This window comes from Osmerus mordax, chromosome 19, assembly GCF_038355195.1.
Source record: "Osmerus mordax isolate fOsmMor3 chromosome 19, fOsmMor3.pri, whole genome shotgun sequence".
In the NCBI taxonomy this organism is placed as follows: Eukaryota; Metazoa; Chordata; class Actinopteri; order Osmeriformes; family Osmeridae; genus Osmerus; species Osmerus mordax.
Window position 1 is genome coordinate 10,247,001 of NC_090068.1, and position 26,546 is coordinate 10,273,546.

Consider the following 26,546-nt stretch of genomic DNA (forward strand, 5'->3'; position numbering starts at 1 on the left):
GGACTCACACCATATACATCATATATCAGGAATAGAAACCATATCTCACAGTAGAAACAAGCAGGTATCTGGGAAGAATAGAAAATCGGCGAGGAAATCATCATGTTATATTTTTTTCAAAATCTTGTTTATTAAATTTAGAAAACACCATTTTGTTAACGGTTTCATAGCAATAGCAGGAAACAACTGAAAGTGAAAGAGGGAGAAAGAGAAAGAGACAGAGAGAGAGAGGGAGAGAGAGATAGAGAGAGAGAGAGAGAGGGGGCGTGGGCCAACCCCTGAGTTTAAAACCACGTGGCAGGGGCTGATCATGTGATCATCCGACCCCCCTGGGGATTAGCAGGCCCTGACCTGGCATAGACTAGAAGAGACAGTCAGCATGGTAACCAACACGATGGTCTTCACCTGGTAAAACGTCTAAAGGAACAGGACATCATAAAACTCCAACGACATCAGGTAGAAAAGTTGAATTGCAAAGTCACTCTTCAAGTCAATGTATTTCCTGCCAAAATATACCGAATATGCAACATTAACATGTAATTAGGTTGCCAAACCATATCGGTACGTGGATTTCATCACTAGGGAGACGGGACGGGGGGGTTTCTGCACAGCTTTGGGAGAGGAGGGGGAGGGGGGAAGGGTACTTCGGGATGCAGTACAGATTTAGTCCAAAAGGGGAAGTGCAAACAATGTCTATAGTGTGTGGGGGGGGGGGTCTGTGGGGGTGTAAGCAGGGTGGCCCCCTGCCCCGCCCCCCCCCCCCCCTCGATCCTCAAGGTGCTGAGAGGGGCGACTCTCTGGAGGGCGAGCCCGTGAGGTCCTCGGGGGGGAACACTGTGAGGGTGCAGGCTCGGATCCCGCCCAGCGACTCGGGGAGGTCGAACACTTTGTGCCACTCGTCCTTCTCGGGGTCGTACTTCTGAACGATCTCCACCATGCAGCGGTTGTTCCACGAGTAGCCGCCCACCACGTAGATCTTGTTCTCAAACACGGCCACGCCCACGTCGCTCTGGCCCCGCAGCATGGCGGCGATGGGCGTCCACAGGTCCAGGGCGGGCGAGTAGTACTCGCAGCTCAGCACGTCGTCGTAGTCGCTCGTGCCGCGGAAGTGGTTGCCCCCGATGACGTAGAGGCGGTCGCCGACCGTGCACATGCAGTGCAGGCCGCGCACCGTCGTCATGGGCGCCTTCTGAGTCCATTTGTCTGCGTCCGGGTCGAAACACATCAGCTCCTTCTGGAAAGTGTCGTGAGTGATTCCACCTGCAAAACGGACACAACACGACAGCGGTCACAAACAAGCCGTGTAATCGATTCTCTCGGGTTTTCTCTAAAATAGCCCCGGGCGCTAATCAAAAAGCATTTAACGGAGCGAGCCAATTGTACACTCGACCTAATGGGGAACTCTATCCTCCCCCCTGTCAGCCCAGACATACTTTACAGCCTGGCACGTTGCACAGCATGGGGCAGGACTGGACACGCCCCAGGACCCTCAGTCACATGGCCAGGCAACAGCTCTGTGACTGGCCAGTCTGGGCAGAGAGGGCCAGGCACCAGAGAGGGCCAGGCACCAGAGAGGGCCAGGCACCAGAGAGGGCCAGGCACCAGAGAGGGCCAGGCACCAGGGAGGGCCAGGCACCAGAGAGGGCCAGGCACCAGAGAGGGCCAGGCACCAGGGAGGGCCAGGCACCAGAGAGGGCCAGGCACCAGAGAGGGCCAGGCACCAGAGAGGGCCAGGCACCAGAGAGGGCCAGGCACCAGAGAGGGCCAGGCACCAGAGAGGGCCAGGCACCAGAGAGGGCCAGGCACCAGAGAGGGCCAGGCACCAGAGAGGGCCAGGCACCAGAGAGGGCCAGGCACCAGAGAGGGCCAGGCACCAGAGAGGGCCAGGCACCAGAGAGGGCCAGGCACCAGAGAGGGCCAGGCACCAGAGAGGGCCAGGCACCAGAGAGGGCCAGGCACCAGAGAGGGCCAGGCACCAGAGAGGGCCAGGCACCAGAGAGGGCCAGGCACCAGAGAGGGCCAGGCACCAGGGAGGGCCAGGCACCAGAGAGGGCCAGGCACCAGAGAGGGCCAGGCACCAGGGAGGGCCAGGCACCAGAGAGGGCCAGGCACCAGGGAGGGCCAGGCACCAGGGAGGGCCAGGCACCAGGGAGGGCCAGGCCCCAGGGAGGGCCAGGCACCAGAGAGGGCCAGGCACCAGGGAGGGCCAGGCCCCAGGGAGGGTTTCTACAGAGGCCACTCTGTAGAAACCCTCCACACCCCTCAGTGTCCCCCACATCCAGCCCTCTGAGCATCTCCCCCCGGGACACAGCCTTCAGCAGCAGCCTGTCATCAGCCCCACGCTCATTAAGGACCAACAATAACAAACACGCTCCTCCCTGAGAAAACAAGCGTGAGAGAGGGAGAAGGAGGCTACTAAGTGCTCCACACTGTAAAGTGATTGTGCGCAGACACACCCTGGTGGAGACAGAAGTGCTGGAGATGGGACAAGCAAAGCCGAGGGAGGGAGGGAGGGAGGGAGGGAGGGGGGGGCGGAGTGGAAAAAAAAGAAAAACTAAACAGGACATGTCTACAGGGAAGGCTGAAAATAAAGAGGAACACAATCCCAGCATGCATCTGAGTGGGAGCCAGCCGCCCCCCCTCCCCCCGCCCTCCCTGTGCAGAGTGGCTGGAAGCGAACACAGCACAGAAAGGATCTGCAGTGCATGCCGAGAGGAGCCGGAATCACTGCTCTGCTGTTGCCGCCCAGAGCCCTCTCTCTCCCTCTCTTTGTCTCCCTCCCTCTCTCTCTCTCTCTCTCTCTCTCTCTCTCCGCTTCCCTCTTTCCAAGACCCATTAATCTATACTTACAGGCCTATTTATATGCTGTGGCCCTGGCCGATCAGGAGACTGATGCCAGCTCCTCTGGGACGATCTGAGTCCCCTGCGCTGATGGATAGATCAAGCACGGAGATTGCCAGAGGTTCCCTTCTCTCTATTTAACTGTGAGCCACTGTCCATTAAAACAATGACTCCAAGGCAGACATCCACCCCAGTGAAGTGACCCGGTCTGACATGGGAGTAGATCAGCTGAATTTGCACCTCACAGCCCAAGGTTAGTGGGAGATGTCAACGTAATGAATGCCTCTTGAAAAACTAAACAAAGACCTACTTTTGTTCCTTAAGAAAAAAGAAAGAAGAAGAAGACAGTTGTTCCCGTGGCGACCTCACATACACGCTCGTCTTGTCAGACAGCAGCTTGTCGTCTGTGCCGTGTGTGCGCTGCACCTGCCCATATCTCCCCACCATCGCCATCGCCACGCCGCCGCTATATTCATCCGTCTGTTGGACGAGATAAAACTGAGCAGGGCGGCGACCGGTTGTAAAAATGGATGAGGTGCTGGGTGGGTTCGCGGCGCTGTCACAACACGAGACCCGGAGTGGAGTGGGGGGGGGGGGGGGGGGGGGGGGGGGGCGCGTGCAGAAGAGCGAAACAAAAACCAATGGGTCAGCACGTTCCCAAAATACCCCCGTGGTGATAAAGAGAGAGAGAGGCCAGATGTAAGCTCCAATGTCACCCTGTGAAGATCTATCCTTAGTCTCTGAGTACACCGATGGCTTAGGGCAGATTCGCTGAAGGAGGCAGTTTGTTCGTCTGAGATAGCTCCGCTGAAACGGAACACTTTTTTCAATGGGAAGAAAAGGAGCACGCGTCCTTTCAGCTCAAAATAGCGCCCGAGATCACGGCCAATCAGACTTGGGAGGTGAACGTGATACCCTCGAAAACTTTCCAAACAAAAAGACACGGCATTCTCCCCCAGTTCCTCCAGCAGCGGGGAGCTGCTGGTGTGGTGGGCAGATGTGAGGACCCCCACCGTGGGAGGAGGGCTGTGGGCCTGAGCGTGTGCGTCAGCTCCAGACAGCTGACGTGATGCCTTCAGACGGCCCAGCAGCCCAGCCAGGCAGCGGGGCCTGATCTGGCCCGACAGCCAGCCCTGACCTGCACCTCCGCGTGGGCCAGCTCGCGCCTCAGCCCCATCTGACCCTGCAGACCCCCCCCCCCCCAGCCCGCTGTTAGGCAAGCTCATTTCCACATTCCAACCCCTGACCCCTGTGCTTAACCCCCGGGGCTGGTTGCGAGCAGGTGTAATGTCATTGTTCTCTACGTGCAGAGTTGGGGCTGTCTGGCCTGAGCGTTTGCTGAGCTGACGTAGCTCCGCCCCCTGGACACGCACCTCTGGAGTGACGGAGGAGGATCGCGTCCGACTGCTCCTCCCTCCTGTCAGAGGGGCTGTTTAAGTGCCAGGCTGACCATAAGCCACATGCCAACCAGTGACAGAAATAGCGGGCGGTGCAGAGGCAGTGAGCCCCGTCAGCTGTAAAGCTTGAGCACTGCAGAGAGGCTGCAGAGGCCCAGACTCCCACCACAGGGCTGAGCCGTGTGTGTGTGTGTGTGTGTGTGCGTCTTCTGATTGTGTACATTGTGTGGAGCGGCCAGTTTGGATGAACACAACCTCTCCTCCCGTGAGATTTATGGCGCACCTCCTACACAGTCACCCAGCCCTCTCCCTCCCTCCCTCTCATCCATCTTCCTCTCTCTCTCTCTCTCTCTCTCTCTCTCTCTGTGTGTGTGTACAGCATCACTTTGCATTAGTCACACGTTGAGAAACTAGGGCTCATCTCCATAAGGCAGGATTTTGTTTTCAATCCTATGAAGTGAACAAGCACGGTGCTGACTCCTACAGAGCAACAGAGGATTAGCTGCACCCAAGTCTCTGACAAGGAGAGATTCACGAGTCCCCCCCGTCCCCCGTCCCCCAGGCAACACCATGATGTGGGGGTGCAGGAGAAGGCCCAGGCAGAGCCGCTGCATGACCTTGGGCTTTGGGGAGGGCTTCGCGTGGGCCCCTGTAGAAGCTTGCGAGCTGGAGAGCAGATTGTGTGTGACCCTCCTCAAACACACCCACCCTTCGCCTCGTAGGGCGGGGGCGCCTACAGAACCCTACCATCTGGTGCGCTGATACTGAGAAACACACACTCAGCCAAGACGACTGGGCCCTGCGTCCACGAGCACGGCCGCCACACTGCTGGGGAGGACCCTGGAGCCGTACCTGAAATATACATGTAGCCTCCGTAGACCGTCCCCGCGTGGCCGTAATGGGGCTCGTTCATCTTGGCGACGTACGTCCACTCGTTTGTCCTGGGGTTGTAGCACTCCACAGTGGCTGGGGGGAGAACGGAGGGGGGGTGGGGGGGTGGGGGGGTGGGTGGGGGGGGGAGAGAAGGGGGGGGGAGAGAAGGGGGGGGGATTCACAGCATTAGAGGAAAGTAGGTCAAGTGAGAACTAAGAAGAACAAACAGCAGCAAATGAGGCGTTGGAAGGTCTCAGGGACTTAGCCCCCCCACCCCCAGAGCCCCCACCCCTCCATTACACCCCCCTCGCCACAGCCTTCTACCTCCCCCAGCACACACTGCAGTGGCTCGACAAGACGGAACATTTCAGGGAGGGGGGCATCAATTACCTCGTTACATAATAACACAGCTTGTTCAAGAAAAAGCCTTTACTGTCATCCACCGTCGTTTTGTGCATCTTTTAAAAAAAAATTCTTTGGTTCAGGCCCCGTTTGTGCACCGGAACCGTTTTAAAAGTAGCGATTTGGCACCGGTATCTAAAAAAAACAAACACACCCCTGGGTTTAAACTCAACTGACCCGACAATGATCTCGCTCTCCAGTGTGTGGGCCGGGGAGTCAAGCTCCTGTCATTCAGACAACACATCCATGTAGAGTTGTGGGAGGCCTGACTGACACTCAGCAGTTAAGAGGAATATTCAGAGCTGGATGATAATCTGCTCATCCCGGGCGTGACATGCAGGCGGCCGGGGGAGGAGGAAGCCCGCGCCACCTGTCCAGGTGATCGGCTCAAACCGCAGATCCTCCTTTGTCTCTGTCACGTGGCGGCGTCGCGCCGCATGACTGCATCGATTCGTCGACCCAGTTCTAAACGGGAGTGTCACGGTATGTGTGTGTGTGAGCACGAGTGTGTGTGTGTGAGAGAGCACAACTGTGTGTGTGTGTGTGAGAGAGCACAAGTGTGTGTGTGTGTGTCTCAGTGATTTTCTGCCAGTAGCAAACAACTCGACATGAGGCCCTGGATCAAAACAACTTGGATCTCCACAGGTGGAGCTCTTCACCGAACGGTTACCATAGTCACCAAACAACAACTCCCAGGCGTCTTACCCTTCTCTGACGACACTTAACCTACTTACCTGAACTAAACATTTGACTAATGTAAGCTATGGGCCTAAACACCTGGACAATTCTGCTTTGCCGACCTTGGGATTGTTGGCACGGTGTGAGCATCAACCTGACGGGTATCTTTTCTAGTCCTGAGGCACCCTACTATCCTCCCCTGTGCCACTGCCTCAGGGACGCCCAGGGCCACCGCCCCAGGTAGAGGCCAGGCCCACAGCCCCAAGTAGAGGCCAGGCCCACAGCCCCAGACTGAGGACAAGCCCACAGCCCTCAGCCCCCTCTGTGGAGAGTTCACTTCCTCCACTGTTTTTGACAGGATGTTTGGTCACAGACAGTGCTCAGTTAATTGCAGCCAGAATGAAAGAATCCTTTCACACATTTTCTAAAAAGAAAAAGAAAAGGAAAACTGGTGGCAAGAGAAAGCCATTAAAATCCAAGCAATTACACTTTTGTGTAATGTGTCTGTGTAGCCTATTCCATCTCCTTCCTGCATAATAAACCATTTGTGAGAAAGCATGAAAAAAATTATATATATATATATTTTATATATATTTTTTCCCCCATTTGAATTAAGTAACAGCCACACAGTTATACCCAATGCATGTCTACTTCTCCCTGGGGAACTATATGCTTTAAGGTATAAATGCAAATGACTGTTCAAAAACCACGCAAAGGCATGCAGCTATATTTACGACAGCGTCGTATAAATAAATGATCCAAACAGAGACAGCGTCACCGTCATTGTTCCTCCATGTTTGTTCTTCGGCTGTGCCACTGCAGTGAGTTATGGTGACAGGAGTTTAGACTGACAGTTATGGAGGAGTATAGCCTGAGAGGTTAACAGGATGGATGTTTGAAGAGAGAGGGGGGGGGAGGGGGGGGGGGTAGAGGGGAGAATTCCTGAAAATATAACGCCTGATGGTTTATAACTCCAGTTACAACATGTCACTGCACCTTGCACGCACGGACATGGGCACGGACATGGGCACGGACATGGGCACGGACACGGGCACGGACATGGGCACGGACATGGGCACGGACATGGGCACGGACATGGGCACGGACATGGGCACGGACACGGACACGGGCACGGACACGGGCACGGACATGGGCACGGACATGGGCACGGACATGGGCACGGACACGGACACGGACATGGGCACGGACATGGGCACGGACACGGGCACGGGCACGGACACGGGCACGGACAGTTCCTGTGCTCAAACTACCCCGACTGTGCCAAGCCTTTTATCTTCTTTAAATCTTTTACAGCAAACTGACAGACCTTCGGTGGCATATCAAAGTCCCAAACCATTCTCCCCTCGTCGCACCTTCACAGGGTTACATCAAACAGATTTATGTATGAAAGAAACTGATGCATTACAGACAAATTGTCAAGTTTAGACAGGGATGAGTGACAGTGACCCTTCAGGGGATGAAGGAGGAGAGAGGCAGCAATACTCCGCCTCACACAAGGTGACTTTGTTTGGTTTTATTCAACATGGCAGCTACGCACGCCGCAACCAAACAATCCAGCTACAAAGACCAAACTACCCAACAGCAGAGTGGAGCAGTGGACAGGCTGGACCTCGAGGAGTGATGCTTGTCCCACTAGACTAATTAAGGCCCGTGGCCAGACGACCTGGGTTAGTGGAACAGCTGGCCCCTGCGCCTTGCAATTACAGCAGGGTTCCCCCGTAGCACTTTGCAGCTAAGGCGGCCGCCCAAGCAACACACGCCTGCCGCCTTAACTACTACAAAAATGTTTTCGAGCCGCTTTGTTACTCCTGTCCTGATTTCTCCCTTTCATTCCAAACCGTGACCAACGCCAGTCTCCCTTCTCCGCAGAACGCATTAGTCTATCGCATTATGCATTTAGGTGCTGGGTGCCGACCCAGTGGGGTGCAGTCTGGCTGCTGATGGGCTGGGCTGGGCACTGACGTCAAACCAACGTCCTGTTAGGCTGTGAACATTTGAGTCTAGACTCAAATGTCCCGCCTGTCACATGATCCCTGTACGGCTTCCGTATGCTCCATCACTTCTCATCTCAGGGCTGGCTGTGCTACGTCAGCGCGTCGCGAAACTTGGGTGTCGATACATATGTAAAAAGTTACAGAATCAGTGGAACTAGTGTGTTAAATGTTGACTACTCATGGATTCCTTAGCTTACCCATCTTATCCCTTCCAGATGTTTAAAGCTGTAGAGTTAGAGACTTCTAGAAGCGTGCAAACTAGAAAACCCCAGCTCACCTAGCTCCCCGGCCGCGTTGCGCCCTCCCACGGCGTACAGGTGCCCCTTGAGTGCACTGAGGTGGAAGAAGGTGCGCTTCTCGTTGAGGCACGCCACCTGCATCCACTTGTTGTAGCGCGGGTCGTACCGGAACACCGTGTCCACCGCCGTCTTGCCTTTGGTGTCGTAGTTGCTCTGGCCGCCCACCACGTACAGGAAGTTCCCGATGACGGCGATGCCGTGCTGGTAGCGCGGCGCGTCCATCGGCGCCAGCGCCTTCCACTCGTGCGCCTTCTCGTCGAACAGCCGCAGCTCCTTGCTGACCACGAGCTGCTGGCGCAGCACGCCGCCCAGCGTGACCAGGTGGGCGCTATCCGAGCGGATGGCCGTGCGCTCCGACTGCATGACGGGCTGCATGTAGGGCATCATCTGGTAGTTGCTGGCCTCCAGCAGGAGGTTGACGCAGGTGTTGTCCGTGCGCATGAAGTCCACCGTCTGCACGTGGTTGATGAGCTCCTGCGGGTTCATGAGAGGGAAGCGGATGTTCTTCATGAGCTTGGGGGCGTGGTCCATGCGGCCGTCCTCGTAGCGCAGCCAGCGGCACGCCGCCTTGAACAGGTCCAGCTCGCTGCAGTGCTTCAGGCTGTTGCTGGACAGGACGAAGGCCAGCCGCTCGAAGGGCAGCTTGACGAACTCCCCCGTGCCCAGCAGCGAGGGGAAGTTCTTGAGGATGAAGTTGTTGACGTATTTGTCCACCTCGGTGAGGTTGTACGTGTTGGCGATGCGCCCCACCTCCACGCAGTTATCCAGAGACACCTGCAAGGGGGGGAAAGGAGACCGTGAGATTCTCCTACTGTCCGTCCGTTCTACGCTACCTAAGAAACAAACGCGCACTTTCAAATGTCAGGCACACACACACACACACACACAAACAAACAAACAAACATATGCACATGGACAAACCCTCACAGACAAACACACACATTGAGAAGCTAGTCGAAACGGAGCAGACCATCGCTGAAAGCCAATAAGGACAGAAGCAGCCGTCAGACGCATGCTAAGCTGTAGGTTCTAATCCCCCCCTCGCCTGGTTACGGGGGGAGCTGAGCTGGCTAGAACAGGCTCCTTACCCCGGATATGAGGAAGACCTTGCAGAAGTCGAGCACGGGGAGGATCTGCAGGAAGCTGGCTGCCTCCAGAGTGTCCTGCAGGTTCTCCATGTTGAGGGAAAGCTTGGCCGTGTAGATGAAGTCGATGATCTTCTTCAAACCTATTCGGTTCACGCCGTGCAGCTTGATGCACATTAAATCCTGTTCTTTCATTCCACCTGACGGACAACAACAACAAAAGACGGAAGATTGGCGTCAGCTCCACTCAATTTTCTTTGCTTGAAAAGGCCATTTAAGAGTCTAATTTGTTTGATTTCACTGCGCCTTTGACAATCGAGTCTAAATGGAGGAAACGTAAGCTTGTGAAACGCAGTCTTCCATCCACCATTATGTCTACATGTAAAGGAAATGTCTTGAGCAGTGCCTGGAGACTACAGGATAGTACTTGAGGACTGGGGGTCTAAGGGAAAAGCATTTACTCAGCACAAGCCTACTCTACTTATTAGCGTCTTAAATACAGTCTCACGTCCCCCTCTTAACATGGCCACTTCAACACGAAAATACTTTTAAACCTCTTGTATAGGTTCTCATCTAAGAGCAGTTTAACCTCCTTGAGTTAGTGAGAATGTCTCATTTGCCCCTCTTACGGAATAGCACACAAAAACACTCTTCGGTGGGATTTGTCTTGATAGATTATGGCATCAGGTGTATAATACTGGTTGAAATACCACGATTACAGAACTAGAATAGGAAGGCAAGAAAAAGAGACATGGTGGTAAAAATACACAACAAAGGATTTGAAATCAAAGAGAATCCATGCAACACAAATCTTTTCGAGGGAGATTGACAACCTCATAATATGTTTTTCTCAACCACGCTGCCGATACCAGACAGACACGATCAAGTAGTACCCCTTTGATTTTTCTATTGCTAGTTCAAACACACACACAGAAATACATACACAGCCTACGGAGCTCTGCGATTTCTGCCACCACTGAAAGCCCCACACGGTTAGCAGCTGTGGTGCTCCGGAGAGCTAATCCCACCGTAGCTGTTCATCAGCGCTAACGAGGCCGCCTCGGCTCCTCCCCCGCTCCCGCGTCGTGGCGGCGCTAGCATGTGGCTGGCGTTAGCATGTGGTTGCGCTAGCAGGTGGCTGGCGTTAGCATGTGGCGGCGCTAGCAGGTGGCTGGCGCTAGCAGGTGGCTGGCGCTAGCAGGTGGCTGACGCGGGGCTTACCTGTGAACATGGCTTTGAAGTAGTCGCTGGAGGACGCCATCATGGCACGGTGGACAGGGAAGGCCTCGTCACCGTCCCCCGCCACCAGGGTGACGTCACATAGTAATCCCTCTATCCTCAGCTGGTCAAATCCCTGGGAGGAAGAGAGGAGGACAGGGTTGGCAGGTTAGAGACTGCAGCAAGGTGGAGCAGGGAAGAGACTACAACTGTAACCTGGGCCCCTGGAACCTGGGCCCCTGGAACCTGGGCCCCTGGAACCTGGGCCCCTGGAACCTGGGCCCCTGGAACCTGGGCCCCAGTCCAGCACAGTCAGTAAGACTGGGTTTAAGTAACAACAGACTAACTGGCATAACAGACAAAAAAAACTAAACTGTTTTCCTCTCAAAAAAAAACATTGAGGTACTGGACAAAATAACTTATCTGGAAAGAGAATGCGATCAGAATAGCAACAGTTTTATTTGCACAACAGAAGTATCAAGATTAATGCCACAGCACGGTACAAAGATTCCAAACATCCCCTCTCCAGCGCTACGCCCTTTTCCTAACCTTTCTATGCTGAGGAAAAAGTGCTGATCAAAATGTGCGCTGAAACGTCTATGAAGACGCCGTGCAGCCCATCAGCATCCGGCGCCATGCTCCGACAACGCTGACTGCTTCATCAGCAGTCCCTTAGCAGGCAGCCCTGGGTAGCCGGCATGTGTTCCACACATCCTAATGATGTTTAGGTCTCTTGCGGGGTACAGAGTATCTTGGCAGGGCCTGGCTGTGCGGGGTAGGATCTCTCCATGAACTGTGAACCTTAGTCTGCAGCGGTGGCATCTACTCAGGCCGTTACCGCGACAACCCTTAAAACAGCCGCGGCTATTACAAGCGTGATCGGGTTTGACACCCGCACGTAATGGCTGAAAACACAGTTCGACTGACGTCACAGGAAATTACATCTGTACATTTTCTTTTCTGTTAGAGACAAAAAAACAGAAGCTACAATCCATCAATAAATGACTCAGTGGCCTCTAAGAGGCGGGCTGTGATTATAGCCCACCGCAATTAGACGCAACTAGCAACGGCCTGACAATCTTCGACGCTGTCAGGCGATGCCTTTGTGCGGACTAGGCGGGCTGTGTGGGTATATGTGCAGTCTCACGTGCTGGCACACCCACGCGGCTGCTCTGAACAGCCTTCAAAACGCGGGGGCCAGGAGAACGGTTTGACCGTGAAAAGAGAGGGGAGGAGGATGGTGGCATCACGGAGCACCACTCAAACATCCTGTCAAACCGAAACCCATCACCATCAGAAGAGACCGTGCCGTTGCATGAGTGGGGAGGGATCGCGCGCCGACGGGCCCTGAGGCGTTTGTGCCACCCTCTGCCAGGGGAGGCAGCTCTGCCAGGCCTGCCACGCCACGACAACTTTCAGCGGGGACAGATGCCGGGCACAGGGCAGGGAGCCGGATCTTCCGAGGGTGGCATGGCAACACAGCGACCCGTGGCCTGGCACTCTAGGCTGGGAAAGGTCTGCCATGCAGCAGAATCGCTAGGCTTCACGTGGTTGGAGGTCTGCCGTGCAGCAGAATCGCTAGGCTTCACGTGGTTGGAGGTCTGCCGTGCAGCAGAATCGCTAGGCTTCAAGTGGTTGGAGGTCTGCCATGCAGCAGAATCGCTAGGCTTCACGTGGTTGGAGGTCTGCCGTGCAGCAGAATCGCTAGGCTTCACGTGGTTGGAGGTCTGCCGTGCAGCAGAATCGCTAGGCTTCAAGTGGTTGGAGGTCTGACGAGCAGGTAGGGACTAGTGAGGGAGGGAGTGGGCCCCTTACCTGCAGGACCACTGAGCTGTGGGTGTTGCTTGTGAAGAAGCGGGTGTTTCCGGTCTTGGAGGCCTGCAGGTGGGCGGAGACGCCCATGTCACCACACCCTAGCGACACTTTCATGTGAGGATCGTCGTCCTCCACGAGGGATCTGCGAAAGGACAGAGGGAGAGGAGACAGGAAGAGAGACAGGGGAGAGGGAGAGAGGCGCAGAGAGACAGGCAGATAAGCTCATAATTAGTGTCAAAGTAAAGAAACATTACCAACTGACTGTGGAATGCCAAAACTAGGAAAAGCTCAAATGTCTCAAAAGAGAAGTAACACAGCAATAACACAACAAGGGAAGGTCTATTTGTACGGTTCTATTCCACAGCACAGTACATGAATTCCCCAGCATCTTCCAACTGCTACACACACACACACTCAGAAGAGGTAGATGACAAGGCACCTGTAACACTAATTTACAGATCATTTGACAAGGCACTGGTATCCCCCCCCCCCTCCCCACCCACGTCAAATGATGTGGAGATACTGGAAGAGGTGGAGTTTCCTCTGCGGGGCGTGGCCCAGGCCCAGCTCCCAGCTGTGCCTGGGTATCAGTCTTCAGCTAACGAGACAGCGCTTCCCCGTTCATTATCATAATGGAGAGGAACAGGACGCAGACCATCGCTGGAGCTCTTGCGTTCCCGCCTTGACTTTCATGCCCCAACGATGAAAAGCGACAAAAACAACACGGACGACGCAATCATTCCATTCACGCCGCGCGGGAGACAAACTGCAGACGAGCATTTCTAGAATACATTTTAAAAAAAGGCCAGTTGTTTGCGAGAGCTGAAGAGATTTTGTCTCCCGCGCTTCTCATCAGATCACTTTGCATTAAAACGAGAATCGAAAACGTTTGACTTCAAAAGAGAACCAAGGCTGCAATAACACTGGGGAGGAGGATCAGGAATCGCATTCGAATTATGATTCTCCTCACATGTCACCGGGTTAGAGCTAGACGCCACGACCATTCAAGATGATCAAGGCCTAGCATCCGTCTCCTCAAAGCACCCGTCACACACACACACACAGTCACAACGGTGCCAAAGCTACTAAAACTACCACCACAGGTAAACAAACTAGCCGACACGACAGCCTAACTAAGAGGCTACGGAGACACCACCACACCGTGCAAGGCCCCATACCCAGCCTCCAGGCCTGGGGAGGTGAGGCTTAGCAAGGGTACTGATGCAGACGAGCGAGTCAGGAGGCAATTAATACATGGGAGTTGGGAGGCGGGAATGGGAGGGGGAGGCGGAGTGATGGTGGATGGCCGCTAGCGGGACACCAGGGTCCACGCTAGCAGATGCTGAGGAGTATTCATGGCTACAGGAGTGGGCACAGTCACAGTAACAGACAGCACAGGCGGCGAAGCTACTGGTTCATTTACCCCGTCAGGTGGTAAGCCGGGGAGGCAGCGAGGAGAGAGTGGGTCGTCCAAACCACAAAGGAGTGTTGGTGGCTGCCGGGAACGAAACAGAGAGAGAGAGAAGCTAGAAGAATCCCAGAGACAGAAACGCCTCACAGACAGCAGAAAGACAGACGACACACAGGAGGGCCTTCCGACGTCTCCGAGGTGAACGGTACGTTCTTTCTGCGTAAACACGCACACTCGTACCGGACACACGGGGACAGCCGCGTGCTTGCGGACGGGCAGATAGACAGGCAGGCAGACAGACAGAGAGGCAGACAGACAGTTATGAATGACACAGTCCAACAATTGGTACACGGGTCTGACTACTCCGTGGTGAGAAGTCGGGAAGGACATTTGTGTTATTAGCAAGAAGCTGCAACGTGAACCGGCTGCTTGGGAGAAACGAGAAATAAATAGTGTGAACCACTTCTGAGAAACACCAGGGAACACTTAATTAAATCGGTCAAATTGGATAGGGGTAGGCGTGCGATGAGTCTTAATTGCTTTTGTAAATTGGATGATCACTATAATGAAAACTTGCATCTTAAGAACAGCAGCAACTTTAATCAAAGAGACGTTAACACACAATGTCTTCACGCTCCTTCGTGCTTTTTAATGCTTCTTACAGATGTAAAAGCATGGAAAGGGGAAGGGGCAGGGAATGAGAGGGAAAAAAAGGTGAACAAACAAATAGAACATCACAACCACGACAAACACCTCCAATAAGACCACACTCTCGGCCCCCAGACACACTTGGCCAGTGGTTCTCAACCCTGGTCCTCAAGTACCCCCTGTCCTGCATGTTTGAGATATTTCCCTGTTCCAACACACCTGATTCAAATGAATGGTCGTTAGCAGGCTTCTGCAGAACTAGATAACGAACCGCTCATTTGAATCAGGTGTGTTGGAGCAGGGAAACATCTAAAACAAGCAGGACAGGGGGTACTTGAGGACCAGGGTTGAGAACCACTGCACTAGGCAGTGTCCAAAATGTGGTGCCAGCTACAAACCTGCTATCAGTTAGGCTACATTGACCCCAAACACCACCAATCCACTTTCTCCTGTGTCTGATTCCCAAGTCCCTGAAGAATAGAACCGACTGCTGCAATACATTAGAGAACATTCAATTCACCCAGTGAGCCCTCTAGCTCACATTGTGTAACCACCCTCCTCTGTGAATCCTGGACATAGCAAAGGGTTCCATCCCAATCCCCCAAACACTGAATTACCACGACAGATCCCCCCCCCCCTTCCCCCCGCCTAATTTGAGATGCTAATGAGGTGTAGCCGTGCTGCAGGTAGCAGGAGCAGCTGGGATGTGATTTCATGCTGTGCCAGATTTCGTCTCCCTGAGAAGGAAATTCACGGTGGGACTGACCCTCGTACCTCCTCATCTTTGAATACCCAACATCCCTTTCAACTGGGTCGTACTGTGCGCCCGTGTCTTAATTAAGCTTTGAGAGAGAAGCACGATCAAACAGAGGAGGTGCATTCCTTTGAAAATATATATGTTGCCAAAAAAAGTCAGAATGAATGTTTGATAGCTGTTTATGCACACAGAACATCTAGAAATATGCCCCCCTATCGCGCTGCTTCTTTTGCAAAATACAGGCGTTCAAACTGAAAGTGACCCATCATTATTACCAGCAAGGTAGAAAACTCATTCTTCAAACATCTTTGGAAGACAGCAGGTGACATTACGAAACAGCCCGACAACAGCCTTGGGCCATTCACAAACACCAAGAGCAGAACGCTACCACCTCCAGTTCTTTTGGACATGTATGATTAGCCTGTTGAGATGAGCCGTCTTCTTCTGTGATGCACTGAGGAGGAAGAGGCGTCCAAAAGGTTTTCCTGTCACGCAACATGAGTCACCGCATCATGCACCAAAATGCGCTTACTGTGAGACGAGACATCATAAGACGTCCCGCAGTGTGTAGGCTTCTCCTGCAGGTATCATCCACATATTTCTCATTTGAAGAGGAATATGAACAGAGCTGAAACCTCGGGCCGCGTGTGAGCAGGAGGCACAAACGGAAGAACGTCTCCATGGTTTCAGCGTTTTCACACGGCTGGCTGCTCGGGAAAGAGCAACACTGTTCCAGAGAACACGACCACGACACACACACACACCTGCATCCAAGCAGGCCTGATATTGGCCCCGGAAGCCAGATCTCCATCTCTGCACCAAAAGGTTCATTATCAGCATTACGTGAAAGGCGAAGTACGGGCCTACCCGCCAGGAAACATTACCTAGAGTGGACGCCGGAAAATATATCTCGGCGTCATTACTGCGTTTTCAAATGAAGTATTGCGTAATCACATTGGATTTTAGAGGATGCAGTGTTCTGGTTGCATAACTAAAATGGCCTGGCCTGGCAGGGGCAGAGAACAGTGCTCCTCCTAGGTAGAAAACCTTGAACTGCCCACAAACGACAGGAGATAGAATCTGTGGTTGTGTCGGGGTGCGGCAGAGCTGCTCTATGAACCTGGCAGCCTCGTGACTTACTGGCCCTGCCCTACCAGGGCCAACAAACCAGACAAACACACGGTACCATCCCGTGTTCCCTCACTGCTGCACTGGCCGACAGGCTGGCAACGCCACCTTCCTGGTAGTCAGATCAGGATGGTCGTGACTCGAGTCAAACGGGACCCTGGCGTCTGGTCTGGAAGCAGCAGAACGAGAGCCGTCGAGAGAAGAGAAAGATGGACAGGGATGGAAGCCAACCATCCTGTGACCTTCATCGCTGACATCCAAACTTCCCCACACCAGAACGGAAACCAGATCACTTGTTTCAATATAAGACAACAGTGAATATCTGCTGGTGGATGGCTTCTCCGTGTCCTTGAAACAAGGGTGTATTTAACGGTAAGGGACTGGGTGGGGGGGTTCAAAGATAAACAAAGACCTCCACGCGAACCTGAAGTCATTCTGTAGGTCTTTAGGCACCTTTGCCATTCCTCCCAAGCATGAAATCTGCACCATGGGCAGCTAAGCTATATTTAAACCTGTGTGGGATCACTGTAGGCAAATACACACACCATGATAATCTTCAGCAAAGATACCATCACACGTTTACACACACCAGCTCATCCTAAAATACCCCACTATCCCTACATCCCTGTTTAGATGTCAGGGCACACACACACACACACACACACACACACACACACACACACACACACACACACACACACACACACACACACACACACACACACACACACACACACACACACACACACACACACACACACACACACACACACACACACACACACACACACACACACACACACACACACACACACACACACACACACACACACACACACACACACACACACACACACACACACACACACACACACTCCATATGCTTACATCTCAAAGTTGGACCAGACCAAACCCACGACAAGGGTAGAGGCTTCGCTCAGAGGGCACCATGGAAACACAGTTCCTTTCCCTTCCTCCGAGAGAGACCACAGAGAAACCTATAATCAGAGCTCTCAGATCAGCCTCTCAAAAAACACATCACACAACGTAAAGTCTAAATAGAAACTGTTCTTCCTGGACAGGGCAGGGCAGGGCTCAGTTAGAGGTTAGTTGTTTTTTTTAATGGGGTGAAAAAGAGCTAAAAAGATGGGTCAGAATGAAGAGAAATTGGGTTCGGTCATACTGTGAAAACTATACGACACACTGCATTACAGACCATGTGATGATGTTTAGCTGACACAATATCAACACAGACCGTGAAGCTAAATCTCATGTGAGAGATTGCTGCTCCAGCTTAACCCAACCTTACAAGAGGAGGCAGAGAGGGGTCAAGATCATTAATCACGGCAAAGGTTACACGGAAGATTGGGAGCCGATTCAGTTTGGATCCAATCCATCTGAATATCCGTTGGCACTGAGAGAACAAGTAACCCATATTTCTAATGCCAAGTCTAAAGACTTAAACGGTAAACTGTCACTAAGGAAAAGGAAAATCACGTCGAAATGTCCTGTTTTTCATTCAACACTAGCCTGCTGCCACTCCTCTGTCCCAGACCTGTTACTGTGCAGGGAGAGACCTCCAACAACAAACCCCTCAGCAGGCATCCAAGAAGGGGATGGAGGACAGAGACATCTCCCTCGCACAACGGGGGGAGACTGAGAGGCAGGACTGAGCCCCGAATGCCCCCTCAGCATTCTGCCCTTCCCCCCTCCACAGCAGCAGACGACAATAGCTCCTAAACCAGGGCACGTCAGGAGCACTGACAAAGGCAGGCAGGCTAGCAGAGGCAGGCCGGCTCCTCCCAAACTGCCCTGGCCAGGAGTCCTTGTAGCGGAACACAGCCTCAGGCAGGGTGGAAGGCCAATCGACATGGGTCCTGCCTAACCTAACACTGAAATGGGCCGGAGATAATGAGGCACACTGCTCTGGAAGACACTGTTCCGCTAGCTGGCTGGTCGGCGCGCAGCGCGCACAAAGGAGGTTATTAAATCAAGCGCTCTCGACACACAACAATGCTCCCGTCATAGTCTGCCCAATTAGGCTGCAATCAATGAAACGAAGGGAGACTCCATGTACTCAAAAAAAATCTTTGTAATGAACCCCCCCCCCCCCCACACACACACCTCTCCACCCCCAAAGAAAAAACGGTCGAAACCCCCCAGCACCACCGTAGCATGCTGTGAATTGCTGAATTCTCCGTACTCACATGTAGGCAGGTGAGAGTGGGGAGGACCTGGAGGTCTTAAGCACTGGCACTGGGAATTTCCAGCTGACCGGGGAACCACTTTTCCATTTTAACGGCATGTTGTTGTCACCAGCGCGGCGCTACAGCGATATCAACAGCAAAGAGCATTTCCACGAACAGGCTTCCAGCGAGGTCTTCCATCCCACTCTGCCCACACGCATCGAGGGGGGAGGGAGGAGAGAGAGAGAGCGAGCGAGGCGGACAACAGCCGTGGAGTGGAGGATGCAGCCCAGGCTAACGACTAGGATTGAGACAGCTAGCGGCGGCAGCGGGAGAATCCTGTCCCCCCGGTGCTTACTGGCCCAGTGCGCGTCTCTCAGTCACCTGCTGTTGGAGAGCCCTCCAGTCCTGCGGCCTCTGACGACTCGGCCCAGCTACTCAACAACAGTGCCACCTTGTTAAAGGACAGGCGACTGCAGTGCTCGGCTTGTTATAGGGAGAGGCAGAGGAGAGGGAGGAGTAAGAGAGAGAGAGGGAGGGAGGGAGGGACATGTACATACAAAGCACTGAGCAGGGGCTTAGACCACAGTAGCATGCTCCCCTCCCTTTCCCATTGAGAGAACTGCCCAAAAATAACATTTGCTTACACTGGATAAATAACTTGCAATTTTCAACCGGCAAATTAACACCACTACTAATAGCTCTGATGACACTTGCTCGTGTAATACGTTAGATGTCGCACATGTATTTGGTGTAAGGTGCTGATCAGAGTTTGTTGACAGATAATGGTGGGGATGTAAGAATAACACTTCTAGGAAGATCCTCCCAAAGTGGTTGACTGGGCCCTTAATACACAGTAAGCGACGGAGCTGTTTGGAATCGAGCTGGAAGACTGCAGGTGTGCAGCCAGCCATAGCCCTGCCTGGAAACAACAGCTCATCCTGATAAAACACAAACGTCCACCCTCGTGTACAGAACAATTTCCATCTGAGTCCTGGGAGCAGAACAACTCAGGCAGAGAGCTGGGCGCTGTGCTCGTTTCTGCGATTAGGCTCCCTCTCGTCCAACAACAGCTGAGGACAACGTCAAGAACGTTTAAGGCCAGGCTTCCAGTGCACCTTGTTCTTTTGACAAGTACTTTCTCCGCCTTTGCACAAGAACACTTATAGAATCTCACACACGCAGAATGAACCCTGGCCATCATCCTCCTCACGTCTCCTTCCCCGTCTCTCTGTCTGCCGACCAGACAGCCCACGACATCCAACCGCCATCTCTCTATCTGTCGACCAGACAGGCCACGACATCCAACCGGCATCTCTCTATCCGTCGACCAGACAGGCCACGACATCCAACCGGCATCTCTCTATCCGTCGACCAGACAGGCCACGACATCCAACCGCCATCTCTCTATCTGTCGACCAGACAGGCCACGACATCCAACCGCCATCTCTCTATCCGTCGACCAGACAGGCCACGACATCCAACCGCCATCTCTCTATCTGTCGACCAGACAGGCCACGACATCCAACCGCCATCTCTATCTGTCGGACCAGACAGGCCACGACATCCAACCGCCATCTCTCTATCTGTCGACCAGACAGGCCACAACATCCAACCGCCATCTCTCTATCTGTCGACCAGACAGGCCACAACATCCAACCGCCATCTCTATCTGTCGACCAGACAGGCCACAACATCCAACCACCATCTCTCCATGTTGCCAGCTCCTCACCGTGTAGGATTACACTCCACAACTCAAGATGCTGGCCTCACAACAGCAGAGCCTCTGCAGACAAAGCCTCAGCCCAGGCTTCCGGTCATTATCTTCCAGCCCACACCTTCCCCTCTGAGGACACAGATGTGCACGAGTGGCCCATGGTTGCTTTCTTCTGTGAACTGGACTCGAAAAGACGACATTGTCTTTTTTTTTTTTACCGGGCCCGAATTGAAGTGGATGAAGGTGGTAGGGACAAAGACAAAAGGGAACGAGGGGATAAAAAAACCCTTTGTCAGATGAGTGGTGCGAGAGCACAGGCAGATGTGAGCCCATTAACAAAAACACAAAAGAACTGATATTTATATCAGAGAATTAACACTGGTACAATACTTTTGACGAATACGCTATTTTTTCTTCACTGTATGAATACACACACCGGCGGCGCTAACTTTCGAGAGAAAAATAAACACGAGAAACCAATTATGAAACTCCGTCAACACAACACTGCCGACTTTCAATTAACACCTATGCAGACACACTTCTGTCTCGATAACAGACTGTAGAACATATTGAGGAATATTTATACTGGTGTACTTCCTTGGTGATAAACCTGAAGGATGCAGCATGGCCAAGAATGACAAGGCCACAGGCAAGATCACACGCACTCCCTTTGTGGACAGAAAGGCACTGCTATATCAACGTCGTAGACTATACTACTAGTGTCGATTCGTAAACTAATCAAAAACACACACACTCCATTATACCAAGTACCGACACACGATCCCTATGACTGAAGAAACGGATTCAACCTACACTGCAGAAGAGACAGAAGACATTGCTGAGAAGAGGATGCATACACGATTGTCCGTTGGATCCAATTAATTGGCTTCTGTGAACCGAGCCTTTGTCTGACATTTACGCAGACCATGAACAGTGCGTTGAAGCATGCGCCTGGAGACATCAGGACTAGAGAGACAGCCGTCCTGACTGCGGGGTGACACAAACACCCTCCATCTACTGGTTGGAGGAGGAACTTGGTCGTCCGAATCTTGTCCGAGTGGCTTTCCCAGCAAGCGGTCAGCAGCACATAGAGGGTGCAGTCACTGCAGAGAGGGGAATCTTATGCTGTCTCCCTCCTTCACCACTCAAATAAAAAACGATCTTGCCTCTTCTGCCGGGCAGAGTCTAAGATCCTGTACATCTGTCACCTCAAGAGTGACGGGGCTTTAAATTGACACGTAGGAGATGTTTATGAGAGCGACCACAGGGCATGGCAGATCAAATCAAACGACTGGAGATGGAGGGAAAGAACACCTAGAGGGGTGGTGTCCTTCAGAGTATATTTAGCCTTTGAGTTTTGGTTTGCTTCTTTACCGAACGATGACATATTTAACATTAGCAGAGTGGTGCTCAAACTTCGGGGCATGAGTCACAACACCCAGGGGGGCAAGGCACAGGGGGAATGCCGGGGAGATTGTATAAAATATAAAGTATAGTTGCTATTAAAAGGAAAAAGTGCTATCTAATCTAATCCTGAATAAGTGCTTGTTTAGACACACTCCGCCAGTAAATACATGAGCGCATGGAGCAGACCTTGAGCATTAGGAGGACTAGGTGATGAATGCTCCAGCAGGGGCTGATGGAGGACTCTTCACCTCCAGGAACCACTAGAGGATAGAACCATGCCAATGCAGCCGTGGCCTGCCGTCGACCCCGTCGGCAAGCTTTAGCCTGTTTATTTGGCTAACATAAGGACACCGCCTCAGTCACAAACGATCTGCCATCCTCACTCACAATCAATCTGGATAACCAAGACCAGAGTTAGTAGATGGTCTTAGGTGTAATGACTGCTTAATGGTTTAATCCAAGGCTCTCGACCCTGCTTCTGGATAACTACTGTACTTCCTTCCATGAAGTGGTTGTTGTGAGCTGGTTGTTAAGGTACAATTAGTTACAACGTCAGAGCAAAATCTTTAGGTTGTTTTGTTTTTGCACTCAACAAACAGGGTTATTGAGCTCTCATTCACTGGCTGGTTGAAAGTTGCCTTTCACCATTGGTCCCGTGAGACTGCCCTTAAGTAGGATGAGCTTAACTCATCTGGAGGACGACAGGACCTCTTACTCCCAACAGCCTCAGTTCAAAGGTCACATGGTCATCAGGACAATAGAATAGAGCTACGACACTTTATTTTCATAAAAACAATCATGCGACCGAGAATAGAAAGACACGGACATCAAGCTGCTATGTCTGCTAATTAGTCTGGAACAACACATCCAACTGAGGTCATTTTTTTTATTTTAGGCATCAACTGTGAAATACAGAGAAATTACAGACTTAAACAGCTATTTTTGTCCTTGTTATATTATAGAAAAAGATGTACTTTGTACATTTTTATCTGAACATCAAATCGAGACCCTGCTTCCTGCAAATTGACACGCTTTTATCAGACCAACATCACTCAAAACAAATCACAAAGCAATATTGTCCCAACAGTGCATCATTCCCTTTATTCATTGAAACACAATGTTGGAAAGAGTAATTCTTCACAACCTAAACTGGTGTGGGTTGGTCGATGTTGTGTACATGCTATATGCCAAGATTACTGGCAAGTGGCAATTTAGGCTCTTGATTAAATCATCATCCGCTTTGCCCTCAGTCAACTTGCAGCCTCTCCTGGACGCTCCACTGCACCGCACTCACTACAGAGACATGCTCACTGGACAAAGACAGCTATTGCCTAGCAACCACTTACTTGGTGCCTGTAACGAGGCAGCTTGCTGCTTGACAGCTGAACTGCCTGCAAGTTTAGAGGTCTCAAACTACTTCTTGACTGATTTGAAGACTGGAACCAAGATTTGAAAATAGAAAAAATAGACTACAAGGCTTTTCCAGACATCCTTGCCATGCAAATAATTCAGATGGATTTCAAAAGGGGCCAAAGCAGCAATTGGCAGTTGTTAAGACTAGTGAAGCATAATGGCTTCAGTGAACCTTAAAGACTAGTGCATGTGCTCAAGTACACTGTAAGTAAGGCCTACAAGCAACGATGCATATAGTTCAAGAGCACAGCTAAATCTGTAACTCTCTGTCATAAAAGCATTTCTGTTTCAAGAACTTTTCTTAAATCTTCATGACATCCTCAAAGCAGGCAAAATCCATCAGAACAGCTGCAGCAACAAGCGAACAGGCATAAATGACAGGGGATTAACTAAGCCTGACACACATGCCAGGGAGGACACAGAACTGACCATCATACAACATTTTTAACTATATATATATATATTCATATTAATCTCCTGCATAATTTCCCCCCCTAATCATAGAACTTCCTTGGAACTTCTGCCAATGGCAAGTTAACTGGCTTATGGAGGAAACCCACTCAACTTGAGGTAATGAATTAGTCACCTGGTACAAAAGCATTTAGTTCAGAGGGGACCTGGAAACAGCGTATGGTTGCAGTTACATGCATTTTAAAAGGTAATAATATGTGTGTTATGTTAATGTTAAATGTGATGGTAAGAGTAGAAAAATAAAGTTGGACATACATTGCACAGTACCTGTCGTGCAGTCCCATGGACATCGTCTCCCCTCTGTTCACAGGGTGCTCCATGCCCTCGCCAAACCACACCTCTGAAAGCACAGAAACACAACGCAGAGGGCTACCGTCTTCAAAAGTCCACAGGGAACAAAACAATTTACAGTTCACACATTCTCTACATAACACAACATGAGCTCATACAAGTCAGTTTGAGTGATTTTTTTTTTAAATAGTATAGAAGATCAACTGCAATAGCCCTGGTTTGAGCAACACCATCCACTTCTCCACTATCATCCGTCCCAAGTAAAATGTATTCATGGACTGTGAGCATATGGTCTTTCTATTAATATTTCAGACTCATATTTTGGGGCGTTGTCTGCCATCTGTCCTGCCTGCACCCCACTGTTAGACATGGTCCTGATTACAGAGGATATCAGATGGGGTGATAATTGCAGGACAGCCCGTGTGTGGATTGAGTTCATGGTCCAGATGACCACAGCCTCACAAAGGGGACGGCACACTCTGAGACCAGGGCATAGAGGAGAACGAATGGCAATAGAAAATGTCAGACACAATACAGTCCTCACTAAAGCCTAGGCTACTTGTTCAAGGACATTGTAACAAGTGATGGTGGGGTTAACCGAACTAAACATAAAAGCATCTACAACTTTAGCTCAACAAAAATAAACTTAAAAGTGAAGTATTCAGTTTCACATTGAGGACCTCGTGGTAATAAAACAAGCACAACAATGGATTTATTCAAAACCGACTTTCAGTCATCAGCTGACAACGCCACAAGAAATGTGTGGCAAAGGGCCCATTGTTCAGTTTAGTGAAGACGGTCTCTATACTGGACAGATGACAGACAAACAGGGTGAAAGTCAGAGATTACTCATGTTTAGAACAGTGCAAATAACCAATACAATTCAATAAATGAGCTGCAGGTACATACTTTTGCCTTTGCTACACAATATGACATTTACACCTCGAACAACACTCAACTTGGTTTCCAGAATTCTAGAGTTCGGCTTCTTTAGGAGCAACTAAACATCCAGAACAGCTACTTAGGTCAGGTAGCTGCAGGTGTCATGTTACTGAAGGCAGACCAGGTTCTTGCCTCTAGACTACATAACATTGTCAACACGAAAACGTTTACCAACTAGCCATCAACTTCATGGAAAAAGTGAAATTGCAGGTAGACAAAATATCAAGTTAGCACCAGCATGACCAGCATGACTTTTAGTTAACCAACAAGTAGTCTAAGTTAGGCTGGAGAAGCACTACCTTTACAAAACGTGCGCTGTTCTATCATGGTAAAGATGTCGTATGGTTTTCGGAGCGTTAAAAGGTGTTGGGTTTTAAAACAATGTTCTATTGACGTCTTCAGAATGATCACATCATTAGAAACCAAATAGTAATGCGGCCTAAACATGGCCACAAGCTATATTCTACAATTGTCAACATATATTCACCCGAACAAGCCTAAATTAGCCACCTAGCGTAATCATGACATGAAGCTAACGCGACGCTCCCGTCTCAGTGACAGAAGTAGATGGCAGATTTATAAGTCTAGCTAGCTAACTTTCAGGCTAACGCTGTTAGTATATCACTGTTAAAAAATAACTTAGCTAGCAAGCCACACAACTTGTTGGCTGGTGGCATACTAATATATAGTATGACAGACTTGTCGGGATTGTTTCTGACAATAACTATAGTGCAGTCGGGTTTGGCATGACAAGCTAACTAACTAGCCTAACGTTAGCCAACTTAGCACTTGCTAGGTAGCTAGCACTAGCTAGCTCTAGTCTGATTCGTTAGCTATAGCCACCAGAAGTAGCAACCACCAAAAGCTGTAACGTAACGTTAATCTTTTGAGGCAGCAAGCGATAGGTAGCCTTTCCTATTAAATAGTACATGAAACAATTAAATTAGTTTTGAACTGTGTTAAATCCCACTTAATAAACTTTCAAACTGGGCAATTCGTACCTGCAACTGCGGGATACGTCCTTGTTTTCCTCTCTTCGCGACACACCAAATCCACTGAAAACTCTCGATCCTCCAGCCTATCAAGACCTCGTTTGCTGGAACGGTGGAGTATTCAGGCTGGTTACTGGTGATTTCACATGGCAATCTACTCACCACGCACAAAGCAATGGTTATGGCTATGTAGAGGTAGAACCTCGCACTGCCACTCTGATTTGTGTACTAGCAAGCTAACCACCACCACCTCAATCAGAAACTTAGGAAAATGTTAATTTTTGGAAACAGTTCCAGATGGAAGTGGGAAATATAGTTCTAATCAACTATAGTAGCCTACAAAAAATCCTAAACATTCAAAGCTTTACTTTTTGTTGTCCTGTCAGTGAGTCTTGTCATTGTAAGTTTATCCTCTCATTTTTATTTGGCCACATTAATGACATTTACAAATACAGTAGCCTGAAAAACCTAAGTTCACCATCTGATGGCAGCAATGCTCCACAATGCAAGATAAAAAAAAAAGACAAAAAGAAGGAACGCCTAGACATTCTCTGTAACGC

The 26,546-nt window shown here is 51.1% G+C and overlaps 1 protein-coding gene across 6 annotated transcripts; it reads right to left on the bottom strand.

Annotated features, from left to right (window-relative positions):
• Positions 1-116: 116 nt before the first annotated feature.
• On the bottom strand, positions 117-26,037 carry klhl13 (kelch-like family member 13). Of its 6 annotated transcripts, none has more exons than XM_067256624.1 (9): positions 25,996-26,035; positions 24,029-24,101; positions 14,047-14,118; positions 12,624-12,765; positions 10,812-10,944; positions 9,594-9,790; positions 8,484-9,279; positions 5,091-5,204; positions 117-1,260 (listed from the first exon to the last, which is right to left on the bottom strand). In XM_067256624.1, the coding sequence occupies exons 2-9, from the start codon at positions 24,079-24,081 to the stop codon at positions 773-775; spliced, it is 1,995 nt and encodes a 664-aa protein (XP_067112725.1). In that variant the 5' UTR covers positions 24,082-24,101; positions 25,996-26,035; the 3' UTR covers positions 117-772. The 6 variants fall into 6 exon arrangements, with proteins under 6 accessions (XP_067112725.1, XP_067112724.1, XP_067112727.1 ...); XM_067256623.1 differs by having other exon boundaries at positions 24,017-24,101; XM_067256626.1 differs by lacking the exon at positions 14,047-14,118 and having other exon boundaries at positions 24,017-24,101; positions 25,996-26,037.
• Between the last annotated feature and the right edge of the window lie 509 nt (positions 26,038-26,546).

Bases quoted from the DNA above. Each gene is read 5' to 3' on its own strand.
- klhl13 (XM_067256622.1), bottom strand. From the start codon at position 18,872: ATGCCGTTAAAATGGAAAAGTGGTTCCCCGGTCAGCTGGAAATTCCCA. The intron at 14,119-18,774 runs GTGAGTACGGAG...CGTTCCCGGCAG, and splicing joins CCACTCTCACCTGCCTACAT to CCACCAACACTCCTTTGTGG. The intron at 12,766-14,046 runs GTAAATGAACCA...GTCCTTTCGCAG, and splicing joins CCGGCTTACCACCTGACGGG to ATCCCTCGTGGAGGACGACG.